We start from the raw sequence: 19,812 nt of genomic DNA, 5'->3' as shown, positions 1-19,812 counted from the left end.
TGTGCGAAAATATTTCCACTTTTGATGATTATTATCATATTGTCCCTCCACGTGTATATCTGTGCATTCAATCACTTGTCTTCTTTCAGACATATTATACACCGCTACCATATTTCTTTACAAAATAGAGCAAGTTGTCAACTTTCAGATTCATCATATATTGCTACCATATTCACTTCATGGAATAGACCATACCAATGAGATACGCTTTATGACTTTTCACTAAATACCCATTATTTTGCCTTAGCCATCATAATATCATCAATATGGTGTATTGAGATTCAAACTCAATATCTTATCAATATAAAGACGTCTTAGGCTATAACTCGTTAGGACTCGAACCCAATATCTTATCATCATGGTGCGCTGAAACTTTTAACTCAATATCTTACCCTCTTACTGAAATGAAACTTAAATTCATCATCATATCTTTTAACAACGTTGTTCTTCATGAACAAATTTAAAGCATAAGTGGTTTCAAATCAATTATTTTTTCTCAAATCCAACAATAATTACATCATTATTAGCAAAAGACAAATAACATAAGGAAAACTAACCTTGAAATTATCTTTAGATTTATAATCTCACCTTGTTTGGCAGAGTCTTGTGCTGATAATGTATTATGAAATATAAAGTAAGAACAACAAAAATAGAGAGAGAAAAGATAGTCATTATTATTTCTTTTGAGAAGTTTTTGAGGAGTGAATAACAATGAAGGAAAACCTCTTTATTTATAGAGAAAACTAACCTTGAAATTTCTAAATTTTTCATAAATAGACATTCACTATATATGGTAAAGTAGACATTCACTATATATGGTAATACATTTGTAACATTAATTTATTTATTTTCTATTATTTTTGGGACTCCTTTTTTTCCTCTCTAAATTTTTTATTTTATTTGTTTGTCCTTTTTTTCTTTCATTATCTATTTTATTAGTTTTGAATTTCCAATATAAATTATAATTTAGAAAATGCATTGTTTTCTCACAAATCTCATTCTTTTATTTCTTCTTCTTCCTCCTCTTATTTCTTTTCTGCAATAATTACAATAAATTACTCACCTTTCAAAAAATTTATAACCATGGATCGAGTGTACAGTAAGATATGAGTTTTATTTAAAAGAAATTATTATTTATCAAGTGTGTCGAAAGTTGTATTTTCTGAAAAGGCACTCATTATGATTTAGATAACACTCGTGATACACAAGAATGGAGATTTAAACATGCAAATAAAGTAACTTTTAGCAAATAAAGGCAAAGATAAAGAATGTCACATTCGAAAAAAAAATGTTATTTGATATACTGAGATCAGAGACGTCTTCATAAAATTAGTGATGTAAAATCAATTTTTAATAAGATGTCTTAAATATGTATACATACATACAAAAATAATAATGTAACAATTTAAAAATATTTTTTATTCTTTTATATTGGTTGTTTTTTTACTGTAATATTTTTAAAAGACACATAATTTTTAACATCACATATTAATATGATTATTAATAAAAGTAAGGATTAATTTTAGGGTATAAGATGTTAGACATTTATTTGCAATACATGAACTTAGATGTTATTGTTAAAGCTTATTTATTAATATGAAATTTGAGTTGTTTAATTCAAAGTTATAAAATGGTTTAGATAAAAATTAGACGATTTTTTCTTTCTTTGTTCTTTTTTTAAGATAATATCTTTGTTCTAAAGCAAACGTTTTACTAGTCTTACCCTTGAGCCACCCTGACTGAGATTGAAAAATATAATATTTTATATCACACTTGAAATCATGGGCTAAGTTAAATAAAAACAGATTTAGAAACGTAATTCATATCTACATGACATAAATAATACTAATTTATTACTTTTCGTAGTTCGGCGTTCAAGACTTAGATAGACGTTTTGCTCCTTAGGAAGGGTGATAGAGTATTATGTAAAGATTGAAAGGTCACACCTAGCAAAAATCTTTTGATCCAACATAACTTCTAGTGATGGACTTGAAAATCAAGACGGGCAGAAAAAAGGGATGGGAAGAATCAACTCAGGATTAAGTGGGATAGCTTGACCTTGACCAGTGCTTTGGAGATAGGGAAGAATTTGACGACCAATGAAACTTGAGAGAGAAGAGAGGATGTTGATAGTATGTAGGAGACGATTGTCAATTGTATAAGAAAGACAGCTAAAGAGGTGTTGAGTATCTCGAGAGGTCGATCAAGAAAGCACCAAGGAAATTGGTGGTGGAACGATAAAGTTAAGAGAAAGATGTAGAGTAAGAATGTGGTTTATGTGAAGTTGGTGGAGAGCAAGGATAACGAGGAGAAGCGGACGAATAGGGAGGAGTACAAGTTAGCTAACAAAGAGGCTAAATTAGAGGCTACTGAGGCTAAGACGCTAGCTTTTGAGAGCTTGTATGTGGCTTTAGAGGAAAACGATGGGGATGAGAAGTTGTAAAGGCTATCCAAGGCTAAAGAGCGAAGGATTCGTGACCTTGACTAAGTGGAATGATCAGGGGTTAGGATGACAAAGTTTGGTGGATGACATCCTCATTAGGAGGAGGTGACAGTCTTATTTTCATAGAATTTTGAACGACAAGGGAGACGATGATTTAGTGTTGGGGGACTTGGAGCACTTAGAGAGGCATCATGATTATGATTATTGTAGGCGTATTAAGGTTGAGGAGGTTAAAAATATTATTCATGGGATACGTAGGGGTAGGACGACTGGGCCAGACGAGATTTCAATGGATCTCTAGAATAGCATTGTCGGGGCAGGTATAGAGTGACTGGCAAGGTTGTTTAACATAATTTTTAGGATTGTGAACATTTCAAAATCTTAGAGATGGAGTACGATGATTTCTTTAAATAAAAACAAGGGGCCATTCAAAGTTGCAACAACTATACGGGTATCAATTTTATGAGTCATAATATGACGATTTGAAAAAAGAATGACAGAATTAAGGCTGAGGAGGATCGTGACTATTTCTAAAAATTAGTTTGGTTTCATGCTAGGTCGCTTGACTACTAAAGCTATTTATCGTGTGAGGAGATTAGTGAAGTAGTATAGGGCGAGAAAAAAGTTCTAACATGGTGTTCAATAATCTGGAGAACACATATGACAAAGTTCTCAGAGATGTTTTGTGGAGGCGCTTTGAAGTTAGGGGTGTGTCAATGGCATACACTGGGTCAATTCAAGACATTTATGAGGAGCGAAAACGCATGTGAGGATGGTAGGAGGAGATTCAAAGCACATTCTATTTTGATTGAGATGCACAGGGATCGACTCTTAGCCCATTTTTATTAGCATTGGTGATGGATGTATTGACATGACATATTCAAGGGAGGTTCCTTGGTGTAGGTTATTTATTGATGGTGTAGTGTTTATTGACGGGACATGAAGATGAGTCAATAATAAGTTGGAGGTTTGAAGACAGACCCTAGAGTCTAAAGGGTTTAGATTGAGTAGGACCAAAACAGAGTACTTGAAGTATACATTCAGTGATTTGACACATGATCCTGACGTAGTAATGAAGCTGGATTCTCAGGCCATTCGGAAGAGAGATAGTTTCAAGTATATTGGGTCTATGATTCAGGAAAATAGAGAGATTGACGAGGATGTCATGTACCGTATTGATGGAGGGTGGTTGAAATGGAGGCTTGCTTTGGGAGTCTTGTATGATAAGAAAGTGTCTCCTAAGCTTAAAGGTATGTTCTACAGAGTGACAGTCCGACTGGCTATGTTGTATAGAGCAAAGTGTTGGTAAGTTTAGAATTCCCACATTCAGAAGTTTCAAGTGGTGGAGATGCGGATGTTGAGATGGATATGTGAACTTACTAGGAGAGATAGGGTTAGAAATGAGATTATTCAAGAGAAGGTGAAAGTGACTTCGGTGGAAGACAAGATAGGGAAAGTAAGGTTGAGATGGTTTGGACATGTAATGAGGAGGTGCACAAATATCCCAGTACGGAGGTGTGAGGGGCTCCTTTTGGATGATTTTCGGACGGGATAAAGGTAGGCCAAAAAATATTGGAGAAAAGTGATTAGGCATGACATGGAACAGTTACAACTTACACAGAGGATATGACCCATGATAGGAATGTGTGAAGGATGCAGATTAGGATAGAGAGTTAGTGGATCGAAGTGTGTCCTTACTAGTAGGGAGGAGTGCTTTGTTTGTTTATATACCTATAGTCATAATGTTATGCACAAGTCTTGTAGTTCTTATTCGCGGTGTTTTGGTGATGTTTGAAATTTCGAATAGATGGTTCATAGTGTTACTCCGCGGATGTCTTATTAATTTCTTTTATTATCTAGTGGTGTGCTACCCCACTTTGTTTGTTTTTATGTTTTCTGCTTGTTATAGTATTATTTTTTATAAGACGGGGGTCTATCGAAAACAACCTCTCTACTTCATCTGAGATAGTGATATGAATTACGTACACTTTACCCTCCCAGATCCCACTTTGTGAAAATATACTAGATATGTTATTGTTGTTATATCATGCCTATTATTTATATGATAAATTTAGTCAAGTGATTTATAAAAGAAAAATATAAAATTGAGTGATTTTATTGATGCAAAATAAAGTCGAATTACTTTAGGGGATAAATCCTTAAAGCTGAGCGAGGATATGAAATCTTGAAAAATAAGATTTAAAATAAAGAAAAGGTACCCGGTATAACAGACAAAAATAACACAATGATATAAATTATTTTACATAATATATTGTATAATTTAAACTCTTGGATAGTATAATAATATATACTTTACTAATATAGTAGTGCAGTGTATACTTACCATTAATATTAGGCTACTTAAATAGAGCAAGTGACTATTTTAGGAATTGAGGTTACAAGGAGAGAGAAAAAAAGATCTTATTACGTTGAAAAGTTACTATATCCCTGAGAATGACGAGCACTTCGAGAGAATGACACCATGATGAATTTGTAAAAATAAATATAAAAGTAAAGGAACAAGTTTTATTACGAAAAGTACGAGTTTTATTTAAAAGGATTTAAATATTGACCATTTAAAAATTCTTATATTATTAATTTGTTATAATGCATTAATAATCATTTATTTTAGATTATCCATCAGTACCATTATTATTAAATAATACTGCAATTGTATTTTTATTACATGCTGATTGCATCTAAAACTTGGTATAATAATTTCGTTACTAATTTATCTCAGAGTAGGCAGATTAAAATAATTTCAAACTAGACGGAATGAGATAAAATATCTCATACTTAAATTTGAAATAAAATTTATACAAACATACATATAAATTTATTCGGACACATTTTATTTTATCACGCATATCAAATAATTTCTCATGGTATAAGAATTTCTCTCTCTATCAATAAATATATATTTAAATTTAAAATTTCAAAAAAAGAATATCTATTATGAAAAACCGACACGCGTAAAAAAAAAAAAAAGTTATTCCCTGGAGGAAAGTGATATAGTTATCGGGGCACTTCTGCAATTGGAAGCTCTAGAAGTTTTTTTCCTTTTGCCGATTAAAGACATTACACATTACACATTACTGGCTCATTTTGTGATAGCATTTTTAATAGAATTTTTTGTATTCCTGAATTAAACTTGAGACATCTATATACAACATTTTAAGTTTGTCCAATTTTTTTATTTATACACTTCAATTAGAAATTATGACTATTAAATATCTGAACATATGCAACGTTGTGCGTATGAAACACATATTGTTTACATAACAGGTGTGTGTAATTTACACACTTGTAAGAATTTGAAAAAGTTTTTTTAAAAAATCATTTTTCTCTTAGATGTAGCCCTTCTCCACCACCAAAATTGCCACGGTGTACACCTTCTTTGTCACTAATTTCTTATATGAATTTTTATTTTTATTTGTCATTTTTGACATATTAAAGAAATATTTTTTTTATTTTACTCTTAATATTAATTATTTTTTTCTTCAACTTATTTTCTAGATACAATATAAATATTATTTAATAAGAATATTATGATAAAATAATTATATTATTAATTAATTTTTTAATAAATATATAATCTAAATTTGTGATGAGTAAAACTGAAAGCGGTGAATATATTCCACCACGAGTGTTTTTGAGCTATCATCACCTAAATATGAACCACCAATAAAATGCAACATCCACTAGCCATAAAAATTACTGCGAACTACGCTACCATTTTGGACGACCATCAATTTGTTTTTGCCAAAAATAAAGAATGTTTGTGAGTTTTTTACTTCCTAATTAAAGAAATTATTAAATCATGTGTTACAATTTATATTAGAACTCAATGAACAAGCACAACGGTATCAATCCGAAAAATAGGTTCTCTTTCATTAGCTCCGTTTACAGACTTATTTACTACTAGTTCTTTGTAATACAAGAGTTAAAAAACAAACAGTACACTATAAAACACAATTACAACAACAAGTTTTTTCAGTTTTTTCAGTTTGTGGCCATGGAAATGATTATTCTTCTGTCACTATCTTTTTTAAGGAAAAGTAATTGAAATATACCTTACATTTTTTTCTTCCTTTTCAGTTTTCTCCATCTAGACCTTCACATAATATATGAAAGAAGATAGGTGGAAGTTTTTTTTTTTTTTTTTTTTTTTTTTTTTGGATAAGAACACAACATCAAAGACAAATGAAAAGGAGATGGTGGAGGAGGATGTTTCTTTTTAAATTTTCACGTGTCAGTTCTTTACTCGTCTTTTTTTTTTTATCATATTATGGTGTCCGAAAATCAACGTTCTTTTATTTTGTGAAAAATAATATACTATGTGTCCACTATAGGTACTCTTTAACTTGGGTAAATGTTTAGTAGGTACAATCTTAATTTAGGTAAAAAAAAAAATCGAACAAACATAAGAGACTCTATATGCAGCCATTTATTTAATAAAGGAATGCAACAGATTTTATTAGGATGGTGGGGTTTTTCTGGTTTTCCGAGGGAAAATAAAATCTCGAATGGAATCATCATTTTACTTAAATTAATTACTATTTCTTTTCTATTATCTTATGTGATACTTTAGTTTGATGTGAATTTTAAAAAAAATAAGAAAGACTTTTAAAATTGTGATCTAAAAAATTATTTTTAAATATTTATACAATAATAAATCATTTCATTAAAGATGAAAAAAATTTTAAAGTAATTTTTTTAATAATAGAAAGATAACTTTAAAACGGATTAAAAAAAAGTGTGCGTACAAATATTTGATTGATCAAGTCTCTATTGTCACGTCTGATAAAGAAGAAGCTATTTATCATTTTGGTATTATAATGTACGATAATTGGAATTCCGATGGAGACAATCAAAAAATTGATTTTATGTGGTAAGAATTCTCGAAAAGAAGATACTTCCTCTGTTTTTTGAAAAATAATCTATTTTAATTTAACATGGAGTTTAAGACTATAAAGAAATTATTTAAATTTTGAGCTTTTAAATTAAAATTATGTTACATGTATCAAAATATTTTTTAATCTTGTAATTTTAAATATGTCAAGTAAAAAGTTGGAATTAAAGTAACGAAAAAAAAAGAATCACTTTTTTTAAAAATGGATTAAAAAGAAAAATAGATTATTCCTTTTTAAAACGAAAAGAGTAGTATATTATGGTTTTGATAAATTATTTATTTATTATTATTAAGTGAAATTTTAAATATACGTACAAAATTACTTGTAACTAATTATACTCTTCTGCCCATGATTCAGATAACTGCTATTTTTTTTTTTTTGAAGTGGGATAGTTAACAGTTGTCTATATGTCAAGATTTTGTTAACTGGGAGAGCTAATATTGATAAATAAAGAATTGTGATGGGCTTGATTATAATATTATGTAGAAAATAAATTTTAGATTCAATTCAACCTCAAATTTATGGGAAAATAATTGTTAAAGTTTATATAATAAGATCAATTACTCATTATTTTTTATGATGTGAAACTCTTATTAATTCTGTTAGCTAGCAACGATTAAAGAGAATTTTATCAAAATTTTCACATTGAGTTCAGGTAGCCAGCTAATTGAGTTATTAATGAGACATTTGGCCATAAAGTATTTTACCAAATACATTTGATCATAAATTTTTTAAAATTTTTGAAATTCAACTCTTTGCACTTAATTAAAAATTTGAAAAATAACACACACACACATAAAAAGTTATTCTCATTCCAAATTAATCATAAGAATTTCAAAATAATTTTAGATAATATTGATGATTAAATACAACTTTAATTTTCAATATTATTTTTTACTTTAAAAACAAAAGCTATTTCAAATAGTCAGAATTTTCATGGTCGTTGCCGCTAAGATTCCCTGTATATAACAAAAATTCATTGTAAAGACGGACAAAAAAGAATTATTCCAGTGAGTAAAGTGATCAATTTATGGTGTCACTTTTGACTATTGGAAACTTTAAAAGGTTGAACAATTTAGGTAACCAAAACAGAATATTACACACACACATATACATACTAGCTACTAATAGTCTCTGTAAGACACGATCCCAATAAATATTTTTTAAAAATTTATTTTAATTATTATAATTTATAATTTTTTTAAAAATATATAACATAATTTTTTATAGATATTTTAAGATGTTAATTATTATAATTTATAATATTTTTAATGTAATTTTTAAATAATATATATCTCTCTTATGACAAACTTTTGCGGCCTTGATAGTCAATTATATTTTTTAAATAATTTAAGTTTTATATTATTGTGATGTATAATATTTTTTTTTCTTCCATTCCAATTTAAGTGTCATAATGCTTAGATGAACATAATAATTAATTATGAGAGATATGGTAAAGCTACGATTGAAGCAGTGAAGCAGACATGTATTAATGACTCACCACAACTAATTAGAAGTGATATAGAAAAATTATTATAAAAAATACTTGTTAAATTTTTTTGATTAACTTATCATTTTATATCTATTTTACCTTTTTACCAAATATTATTAATAGATACAATGCTTAAATGGTCATAATAATTAATTAAGAGTGACATAATAAAATCACGATTCAAACGACGAAACAGACATGTCTAATTAAAAGTGATACAACAAAATTACTATAGTAAAACACTTGCGGAAAAAAATTAAATGGTCTCATATAAAACATCAAGTAAATTTAACATTAAATATTATTAATTTATTAATACTTAGATGACTTTATAATAATTTTTTAATATTTAGATGACTTATAATAATTAACTATGGGTGATCAGTCAAATTATGGGTAAAACAGCTAAAACAGATATGTCATAAATATCTATTTTATTTTTTATTAAATATTATTAATTTTATAATACATAAAAAAAGTTATAATAATTAATTAGAGATATTATAATAAAATGACGAAAAAAGTAGCTTATGAAGCAGGCATGTTGACGAAGACGCGCCTGCTTCTCCTACTCCATTCTCTCTTATTAGATAAGAAGACATATATATATATATACATGATCGTAGGACAATTTATTTATTTGTTTAAGTAAAATAAATAAATCAATAGATCATTTGGCTCCATATTTATGTGTTTTGGCTTTCGAAGAAAAGAAAAAGATTTATCATTTGTTGGTAATGTATGAACAATTGAGATTCTATCGCTAGATGGATTCAAAATTTTTGAGTTATGTGTGAAGGATAATTACTGCATAACATAAATATAAATTTACCTAAATTTTAAACTAATTCCGCCCTTGATTTTTGTTACTCCCTCTGTTCATCCGATCACTTTAATTACTTGGTTTATTTTTACACACCTTTAGAAAAACATTAAGTAAAGGGTACGTAACTAAATTAAATTAAATTAAATTATTCTTACTTATTAATACTTCTCTATATTTAATATTTCTTTCTTTTACATTAAATTAACATATCTTCATATTTATAATTAATGATAAATATATAAACAAATAACTAATTATATCTTGATTTTCTAAATGACAAGTACATGTATTCTTTTCATTCGTTTTTACTTATCATATTTGAACTTCGCACACTATAAAAAAAAAAAATTTGACATGACCATTTTAATATGTTGCTCCGTGTTAATTGATGTTTAGTATTAGATCTTGTAAAATAAATTGAAGAACAAGTAATTAATGATAAGTGTAAAACATGAAAAAAATTAATTGTCCGAGTAAAAATAAAAATATATTTTTGGAATAGTGAACAAGTACAAAATAAACGGAGTGATTATTATGGATCATCTATTTTTAGCAAGAATGACAAATAAAGTAGACCGAAGGAAGTACATATCTAAAAACAGTCGAACAATATTATTTGTCTAATTAAAAAATCAACCAGATAATTCACAAGGGTGATATGGTCAAATCTTTTATTTATCGTCTCTTATAGAGTGTCTAAGTAAAACTAAGGGAGCCATTAACTTGGAACATGTTATAATGCTGGGGGGAGGTGGGGGGGGGGGGGGGGGGGGGGGGGGGGGGGGGGTATCCGTCTATTTATTTTACCTCCAGGCTGCATGCAGGGTTCTCTTACCTAGCAATGATTAAACAGAATTTTCCTAAAACTTTTGTGCCAAATATAGCAACTTAATTCACTACAAAAGGTTTAGTTCTACGTTTCCATTCAAATAACACAACAGAAGATCGTGGAAAATTGAAAGTTGATTTCGTGGGTGATTAATTATTCATGCTTTAAGAGATATTACTTTTCTGATTTTATGTCTGATTAAAATATACTATTATATGCTAGATTATAGTTGTTTTTAGTGATTTTTTCATCAGGTGTTTGTTTATTTTGTTTGCTCTAGATACTATTTTCATCTTAAAATATGAAGATTATTAGTAAATATGTCCATTGCATTGCAGCTGCAGACATGCCAGAAAGTAGCAAGAAGCACAAGGGAGAAACATCTGAAAAAGTTGGGCCAAGTCATGACTTGAACAGAAAACCAAGATTTAAGTGGACAGTGGAACTCCACGAACACTTTGTTAAAGCTGTCAATGAATTAGGAGGTCCTTATGGTATATATGTCTTACTATATACATATATACCCTATTCTATCAAATATATATTTCTATTCTATATAAAGCAGATTCAAAATTAAAATTTGATGGGTTCAGATCTCGAACATGTTCCAATTAAGGTTATTGTGTATAATTAAAAGATGTAATATATTTTATGTGGTTAACTTAACTATCTATTAAACTTCCGAGAACACGCGCAAAAATATTTTCCAAAATTTGAGTCTAAGGTGTCTAACAGGAAGCGTTTATCACGTGTTCATATGTTCAGTTGACACATATATAGAGTAATTTGAGTGTCTAGATGAAATTTTCTTACAAGTTTACGAATATGTTATTAAAAATTGGAATCATGAGCAGAAGCAACACCGAAGAATATTGTGAAACTAATGGATGATGAAGATATCACACCAGACCATATCAAAAGCCATCTCCAGGTAAGTAGTCCTCTTTAATTTATGCATGTGTTTCCAAGTGTTTTTGCTCTTTGATTTTTAAAATTTTAAATCTACATTAAGTAGATATATCAAGGTAGAAGCAGATCTATTAAGGTCCAGGGAGTGTCATGCCATCCGCAAGTTTTGATTAAGGCCCGAGGAGCGTTATGCCACCCGCAAGTTTCGATCAATTGAAACTTTCTGTCAATATATGTATATATACCTAAGAAATCCTTTAAATATATCTAAGTACCACCTGCAGTAACAAATTAAGGCTTAAATCTCTCCCAACTATTCTTCGTCAAGTGATGTTGGACTCCTTTTTTTAATTGAATCTTCATCTTTTCTCTAATTTTTAATGTTTATGACTTTAAATAATAAAGTAGAAGTGAAGATTTAAAATTTAAAAGTTCATTTGTCCTCATAATGATGATGCTGAAAACATCTGTTTGTTCTTACTCCGATTCACAAGTTGAATTAAACTTCTGTCTTGCGTCAAGTTATTATAATTATAATATTTTTTTGTTTGGCTTATAATTTGTCTATATAAACCTAAAAGATGAATCATTAAATCAACGCCTAAAGTTCATGATCAAAGCAATCAAATGTTTGCCCTATTCGAAGGTTGTAGGTGTCACACTACTTTGTGAAAGTAGTACAAGGGGTGAATTACTCCTTTTCTGAACAGAAAGTCAACTTTCTTAGATAAACAGTCGACTATTGATTGCAGTAATAAAATTTTGAAAATAAAGTGTTGAATGTAAATAACACCAGATGTTTTATACTGGTTGGGACCTCTAGTAGGTCGTACTCTAGTCTCCTTGGGTTGCAAGAGATTCTACTAATTCTTTGTGAATAAAATCAAAGTACAAGATCGAGTCAAGCTTTGTAGTTTTGACTCACACTCTTTTTCTTTCTTTCTCACTTTGATACATGTCTCACCAACTATGTGTTTCTCTCATCTCTTTTTGAGTACACAGTATACCTTAAAATAATACAATGCTTGAGTAAAGTAGAGCAAGAATAAAAGAAGGTTGAGACAAGAATATGTCTCTTCCTTTAACTTCCAATGCTTATATAGTAGTGATTGGACTACTACTAGCCGTTGGGAGCTAGATATAGAAGGCAAAAAGATTTTTCTTCTTAAAAAAATGAATAAGAATTATTTAATTTCCATGAATAAGCAAAGACTAAAATGAAAATCTAAGTAAAATTTATGCAAAGAAGAGAGAGACGCGGGGATTCCATGATTCAAGCAGCCCATTAAATGCAGTGATCCTTCCTTCTTTCATGAAATATCTTCATTCATTAAATGCAGCGATCCTTTCTTCTCTCGTGGAATATCTTCTGAGGTGTTTCTTCCTTTTTAAATATTATTGAGGATTTCATCTGATTCTTGTTTATCCTAAATTCCTACAAATCAGCCATAAAATCATTTATCAAAACTTAACATTATCAATCTCCCCCTTTTTGATGGATGCCAATAATTAAGTAAGCAGATAATTTCTCTGTTAGACTACCCCTGAGTTGTTGCACGTGCTTCCCCTGAATGAGTGAATCTTCTATGAAATTGCGCTGCAATTGCAATTGTAATACTATTCTCCCCATTTGACATCAATCAAAAACAAAAAAGTGTAGACAAATAAAACCAGGGAACAACACCTAACATGACGAAAACTAAAAGAATTCATGGGTGTAGGCCCATTTATAACCCAAAACAAAACAAAATAAACATTATCCAAAGAGATCAATTAGCACTAGGATGATGTGAAAAAAGTAAGCCAGCGTCTGAGTGGTGGCGTCATTCAAGTTAATGATTTGAGTTGCAATAGTGGTGGAGAGGGAATCAGTGGTAGCCTAAATCTTAGCTATGAGTTTTGTTGACTCATTGATGACTTGATTCAGCTTGACATGAATATAAGCAACATTTGTTCCAGTCTCTTTGCTTAGGTCTTTTATTTTGTCCAACTGAAAGTGAGTAGCAAACAAGAGATCTTTCATGGTGTCAAGATTAGAGTCAATTTCTAATAAATGCAGCTCCAGATCCATAAATAAAGTACCTAAGAATAAGGAGAAGGGGAGGGGTGCAACTTGAGAGAGAGGAAAGAGTCAACACACACATCATTAACCAAAATACAACCCATATTGGCAAAGGAAATTGCATTATAACATTGTTTAACAAAGATAGAGAGGACACAGGCTTTTAAAATTTGAGTAATGATCAGTCCATAAAGTAGACTTAAGGAATCAAGAGAAGCTTCAATCATGTAATTGAGAATGAAGGATGAAAGATGAATCTTATGTTGAGTGGTAATGCAAACAGTAAGTAAAGTATCATGTTGGGAAAGAGTGGAGAGAGATCCAGCTCAAGGAAGCAAAGTTGTAGCAACAATATGAGTAATAATGCGAACTTCAAAAGAGAGATATTAGTTATCTAAAGCAAAAACACGTTTAGCATCTTCAAACGACACATCAAAGTTAGACGGCCAAGGATTTTTAGAGGAGATAGTAAATCCAAAATAATTTATATCAAATATGGCATCAAACACAACACAATCAAGGAATATACACTTAATAGAAATTTTAAGGGAAAGATAGAGATTCAAGGTCTAAATCAATGTATCTACCATGAACAAGAGATAAATCCTTCATAGAATGAGATAGTTTCATTTGAGGATCTCTAAAAGTCAATTTTGACGTTTAGTGAACTGTCGAAATCAAAGTTCACTTTCTTTTTAAATTTTTTAGAGTCATTAGGAACAAGGAGATGCTTACTTGAGTGAGAGAAATAGTACAGACTTGAGGAAGGTTTTGATCAGAGAAGTTGGAGCCAAGGAGGACTAGGGAAGAGGCTTTCCCCTTTCCTTTGACACGAAAACTTTTCCTGTTGCTTAGAGTAGATACTTTAGAACCCTTAGCCATAATACTGTAGAGAGAGAGAGAGAAAGAATAATGGCGGAGAAACAGAGAAGAAAAAATATATAGAGATTTTGATAAGTGAATTGATGCAAGGGATGAATGAAAAGTTGCCTAAAAAATTGGATAGTCGCCATAATTACCTTACACAAAATCTAGTGCAAGCGGTCGAAAATGAAAAAGAATCAAGGGACATACATCAATCATTTCATAATTAATGAAAATCTACTTTCATACACAAGCACAATATCAGATATGGAATTTATTTTTTTTTCAAAAAAGTAATTTCAATATATTTCCTAAGAATACAAATTTTTTCTTCCAACGAAGATTTAGTAGAAATTTCAGCTAATTGAAAATCAGTGCTTACAAAAGATAATTCAATATCATCTTTAATACGTGACCTCTAATGAAATGATACTTAATATCAATATGTATTGCTCTAGAATAATGCACATGATTTTTAAAGAAACAAATAGCACCAAAATTATCCCAAAAATTTTCACAAGTTTTAAAGATAAATCATAATCACTTAGTTGATGAATCCAAATAATTTGGACACAACATAAGACAATTACAATATATTCAAACTCAGCAGTAGATAGAAAAACATAATTTTTTTTCTTGCTATTCCATGAAACAAAAGATTTTTTCATGAATTGGCAAGTACCACTGTGCTTTTTCTATCCACTTCGTCTCATGCATCATTAGTATTAGGATACCATAAACCATAAGAATGTGTGCCAATAAGATATCTGATCATACATTTTACAGCAGTCAAATGAGCTTATTTAGGCGTTGATTGGAACCTGGCATATTTGCATACATTAAAAGGAATGTCAGGTCAACTAGGTATAAGATATAAAAGTGAACCAATGATACCACAATAATAAGTCTCATCCATATTTTTTACATCATCACTAGATTCAAGAACACATGTAGAATTCATAGGAGTACTGGCTGGTTTAGCATTTTTCATCCAAAATTTTTGAATAAATTCTTTAGTGTAATTACCTTGGGAGATAAACGTTCCTTTAGTTGACTGGTGAGTTTGTAATCCCAAAAATAACCTTAATTCTCCCATCATGCTTATTTCAAATTCACTTTGCATTAACTCTAAAAATTCTATGCATCAGACAACATTAGAACTTCCAAAGATAATATTATCAACGTAAATTTAAATGATCAAATTTTCAAAAGATGTTTGTTTGATAAAGAGAGTAGTGTCAATTTTTCTATCTTGAAAAATTATGATCGACTAGAAAATTTCTCAATCTTTCATACAAACTCTGGGAGTTTGTTTTAAATCGTAAAGAGCTTTTGAGAGTTTATAAACATGTTATGGAATCTTTGGATTTTCAAAACTTGGATGTTGTTTTACAAAAACTTGTTCATCAATAAAGCCATTTAGAAAAATATTTTTCACATCTATTTGAAATAATTAAAATCTTTATAAGAAGCATAAGCAAGCAAAATTTAAATAGATTCTAACTTTGCAACAGGTACAAAAGTCTTATCATAGTAGACACCCTCTTATTGTAAGTATCCTTAGGTGACTAGACGGGCTTTGTTTCGCACAACTTTTCCTAATTCATTCATTTTATTTCTGAACACCTATTTAGTTTTAATAATAGAGGCATTCTCTGATTTTGAAACAAGAGTCCACACATTTATTTTGTCAAAATTCTCAAGCTCTTCCTTCATTGCTTTTACCTAACTATCATCTTCCATCACCTCATTGACTTTCTTTGATTCGATTTGGGATATAAGGGTAATGATCACATTTCTTTTGCTTGAAGCCCTTATTTTCATACCTTTATTTGGGCCGCCAATAATGAACTTTTTTGGATAGTCAGGTACACTTCTCCATTTATTTGGAATGATTTCAGGTATAAATTGATCATTTGAGGCAGCAATTGGTTGATCAATCTTAATGGCAATTGACCCAAAAGTAAAGGCATCTTCGATGGAGGATGACTTATTTTTCTTTACCTATTCATTCTTATCATCTATAGTACTATCATTCTTCATGGCATGTTTAGTATCATAAAAAATATGTATAGATTTTAAAAAATATGTATAAATTTTTTGATGCAAAGAGTACATTTATTGAAAACACTATAAGATCTACTGGAATTAGAATATCCCATAAAAATATCTTTATCACATCTTGGATCAAACTTACAAATATTGTCTTTCCATTGTTATGAACAAAACATTTAGATCCAAATGCATAAAATTACTTAATATTAAGTCTTTTATTATTCCAGAGTTGGTAAGGAGTTTCCTTCAAAATTGATCTGATGAGACACCTATTTAAAATATAACATAAGGTACTGACAACCTTTTTCTAAAATTTATGTAGTAGAGAGTGTTAACTGATCATGGTTCGAGCTATGTGTTGAATATTTCTATTTTTTTGCTCAACTACACTATTTTGTTGAGGGTAGCTTGGAGCAGAAAAGTTATGAGTGTAACCATGAGTGTTACAAAAGATTTTAAAATAGTTGTTCTTAAGTTCTCTTCTATGATCACTTCTAATGGCGAAAATATAGTATCCTTTGTCTATTTGAACTTTTTCACAAAAAACTTCAGAATTCTTTATGATATCATATTTGTTAGATAAAAATATAACCCATGTAAATCAAGAATATTATTAGTAGTCACAAAAGCATATTTTTTACCATCAACGCTAGTAGTTCTAGTAGGACCAAATAAATCCAGCTGAAGTGGCAGCAAAGGTTTAGTTGTAGAAACAATATCTTTAATGGAAAAGAAATTTCTAGTTTGCTTACCAAGCTAACAGGCATCACAAATGTGAATCTTTTAAAAGTTAAGATTTAGAAGGCCAGTTACCAGTTCATGCTTGACTAATTTTTCAATATGCCTCATAATAGCATGACCATGCTTTCTATACCAAATTCAGGGGTCCTTAGAATTGGAGGCAAGCATATGTGTCCTTTAATCTTTTTGATGGAATCTAGAATATACGCATTTCTATGTCTATTTTCAGCAAGAATTTATCATCCATATTTTTCAGTTATGCACCCATCTATTTTGGACATTACCTCAAATCCAGCATCACATAGCTGATTGATGTTTATTTGGTTGTACCTCAAGCTCCTTACTAGATATGCATTAGTAATATCACATAAATTATTGAAGGTATAGTACAGATACACATTACTTTGACTTTGAAGTTATCACCAAATCTATTGTCATCTTTATCAAAATCAATCACAGTTTCAAACAAACTTTTGCTTCCAGTCATGTGATTTGAACATCCATTGTCAAGGTACCATTTTCTTTTAGATTTTGAGTGGAGTTTCTAAAACATTGATGTATTACTTATTTCTAGGTACCAAAGTATTCTTGAGTTCCTCATGATTAGTCCTTGGATTTGTTGACTCAGTTTTGGGTCTCCAAATTGATTTTCTGGGATTTCTATATGGTGATGTAATATTTATGACCAAGCTTTCCACAGTGATAGAAATAATTATAGTATTGATCAGCGACTGCATAATAAGTATTTTGTCTATATTTACTAGTCGATTGACTTGAGTTAGTTGACCTTTGAGATTTATTAGAGCTATAATACCTATTATGATAGGTATTAGGGCTATGATTGCACCCTTTGGTTGACTTTAGTTGATTGTTGAGATCCTTAATAGTTATAATATATATTATTATGCTCACCGATATTAGATTTATTAGTTGACTTAGTTGTGTTAGTCAACTGATTTGATCTGACAATACTATGACTGAGAGATTTTTCAAAGCTGTTAATTTTGACTTCTCATCAACTTTTTCTTGTAAAAAATCTTTTTTGATTTCACAAACTTCAAGTTTAAGTTCTCAGTCTCTTCTTTCTCTTAATAAAGCTCATTTTCTTTATGAGCATTATTTAGATCAGCTATGGCAAGGTCTAGCGAATTTTGAACATTCATTACAGAAATTTACTCTTACCTGGCAGGATTTTTCAATTGTTCTTCATAACCCCAGCAACTGAAGCCTTTTGATTCCCCTTGAAGGATCCTCTTCTAGCTTCTAGACAATCATAAGCAATATGATTATATCTACCACAATTATAACACTCACCTTTATTTCTGTTCTAATCAGCATGTTTTTTCCCCTTTGCATAATTTGATTTTCCCCTTATTTGATACTGACTATTTTTGTGATAAGATCAAGCTCATCTATATCCAGGGCATCTTCTTCTTCTTTATCTGTAGCTTTAAAGGCAACAATTTTTTTTTTGTTGGTCCTTCTTATTTAGGTGAGACTTTTCAAAGGCAATGAGATCTCTTCTGACTTCATCATAGGTCATTTTATTCAAGATCATACTTTCAAGAGCCACAACTTTAGAAAGCCACTAAGGAGGCAAACTTTTGAGAATCCTAGTGATCGGATCTGCTATCAGATAGGTTTTTCCTACATCTTTGAGTTCTATTGGAACCCTTGGGGGTTGCACCACACAGTGAGAAACCAGGTCCCTCTAAGTCAATCACAGACAAAAATACAGTAAACCATCTAGGAATAAAAAACAGTGCAGGAAATGTAAAGAACACAAAATTTAATATGAAAATTCCTTTACTCCAGGAGGAAAAAACACGGCTTTCCCTCACAAGCACCCAAGAAATCCACTATAATCATCCTCTTTATTATAGACTAGATTTCAGCCTAACTCTAGGCTCCTTCTGCTAGTAGTAACACTACTACAACCCCAACTTGGCAACTCTGCCAAGACTACTCAAAATTGATTAACTCTAATCAGCAACAAACTTCGATAACTCTACGTAAGCACTCTCTAAACAAAGAGAAAAGTTCATTACTTTTATAAAATAAGTAATTTATTTACAAATTATAACTCACTCAAGACACTCTCGAATTTAGGACATAAAAATAAGAACTTGAGCTAAGCTTGGGTTTTTGTCTTTTTTTCTCTCTTCACTCTTTGAATTGCAAAAATCCATTTTATGAAGAAGTATATTTTTCCTTTTATAGATGAATGATGATTAGGACTGAAATCTCATTGGACAAGGTATTCTAATTAGTACTAGAAGCACCTGCCAATTTGTTACACAAATGGACAAAGTTATACAGACGCATACAAGATGTACTGTTACTTCAAACATCCAGGGACCCGGCCCCTTGCAGTCATATGATCATCATCAAAACTATATATAATAATTTTCTCCTTTTTTGATGATGACAAACCAACCACAAAGCTTTGAGCATCAATGCGCATTCATCAGATTTAATCAGTGTGATCACCATTCTGAAGATGAATGTTCCCCCTATTGTCATGCTTTTAATATCATGCAACATAGGGACCTGTTCCTTTGTTGTTATTTGCTTACTTCCCCCTGTCAATATTCCTTCCATCATTTATAGATTTATCATATCACTTACTTCACTCTATCAGCATGTCATTCAAATCTGCAACTCAACTCATCATAGGC

At 30.3% G+C, this 19,812-nt stretch overlaps 1 protein-coding gene across 1 annotated transcript in view; it reads left to right on the top strand.

Annotated features, from left to right (window-relative positions):
- Positions 1-10,524: 10,524 nt before the first annotated feature.
- The window catches only part of LOC107876708 (myb-related protein 1-like), a 51,246-nt gene continuing 41,958 nt past the window's right edge, over positions 10,525-19,812 (top strand). Inside the window, exons 1-3 of the mRNA XM_047394082.1 lie at positions 10,525-10,644; positions 10,842-10,997; positions 11,358-11,434. Coding sequence (XP_047250038.1) covers positions 10,850-10,997; positions 11,358-11,434 — 225 coding nt within the window. The 5' untranslated portion in view covers positions 10,525-10,644; positions 10,842-10,849. The remainder of the gene's footprint in view (positions 10,645-10,841; positions 10,998-11,357; positions 11,435-19,812) is intronic.

This window comes from Capsicum annuum, chromosome 7 (assembly GCF_002878395.1).
Source record: "Capsicum annuum cultivar UCD-10X-F1 chromosome 7, UCD10Xv1.1, whole genome shotgun sequence".
Lineage (NCBI taxonomy): Eukaryota > Viridiplantae > Streptophyta > Magnoliopsida > Solanales > Solanaceae > Capsicum > Capsicum annuum.
This window is presented reverse-complemented; position numbering and strand designations above follow the sequence as displayed.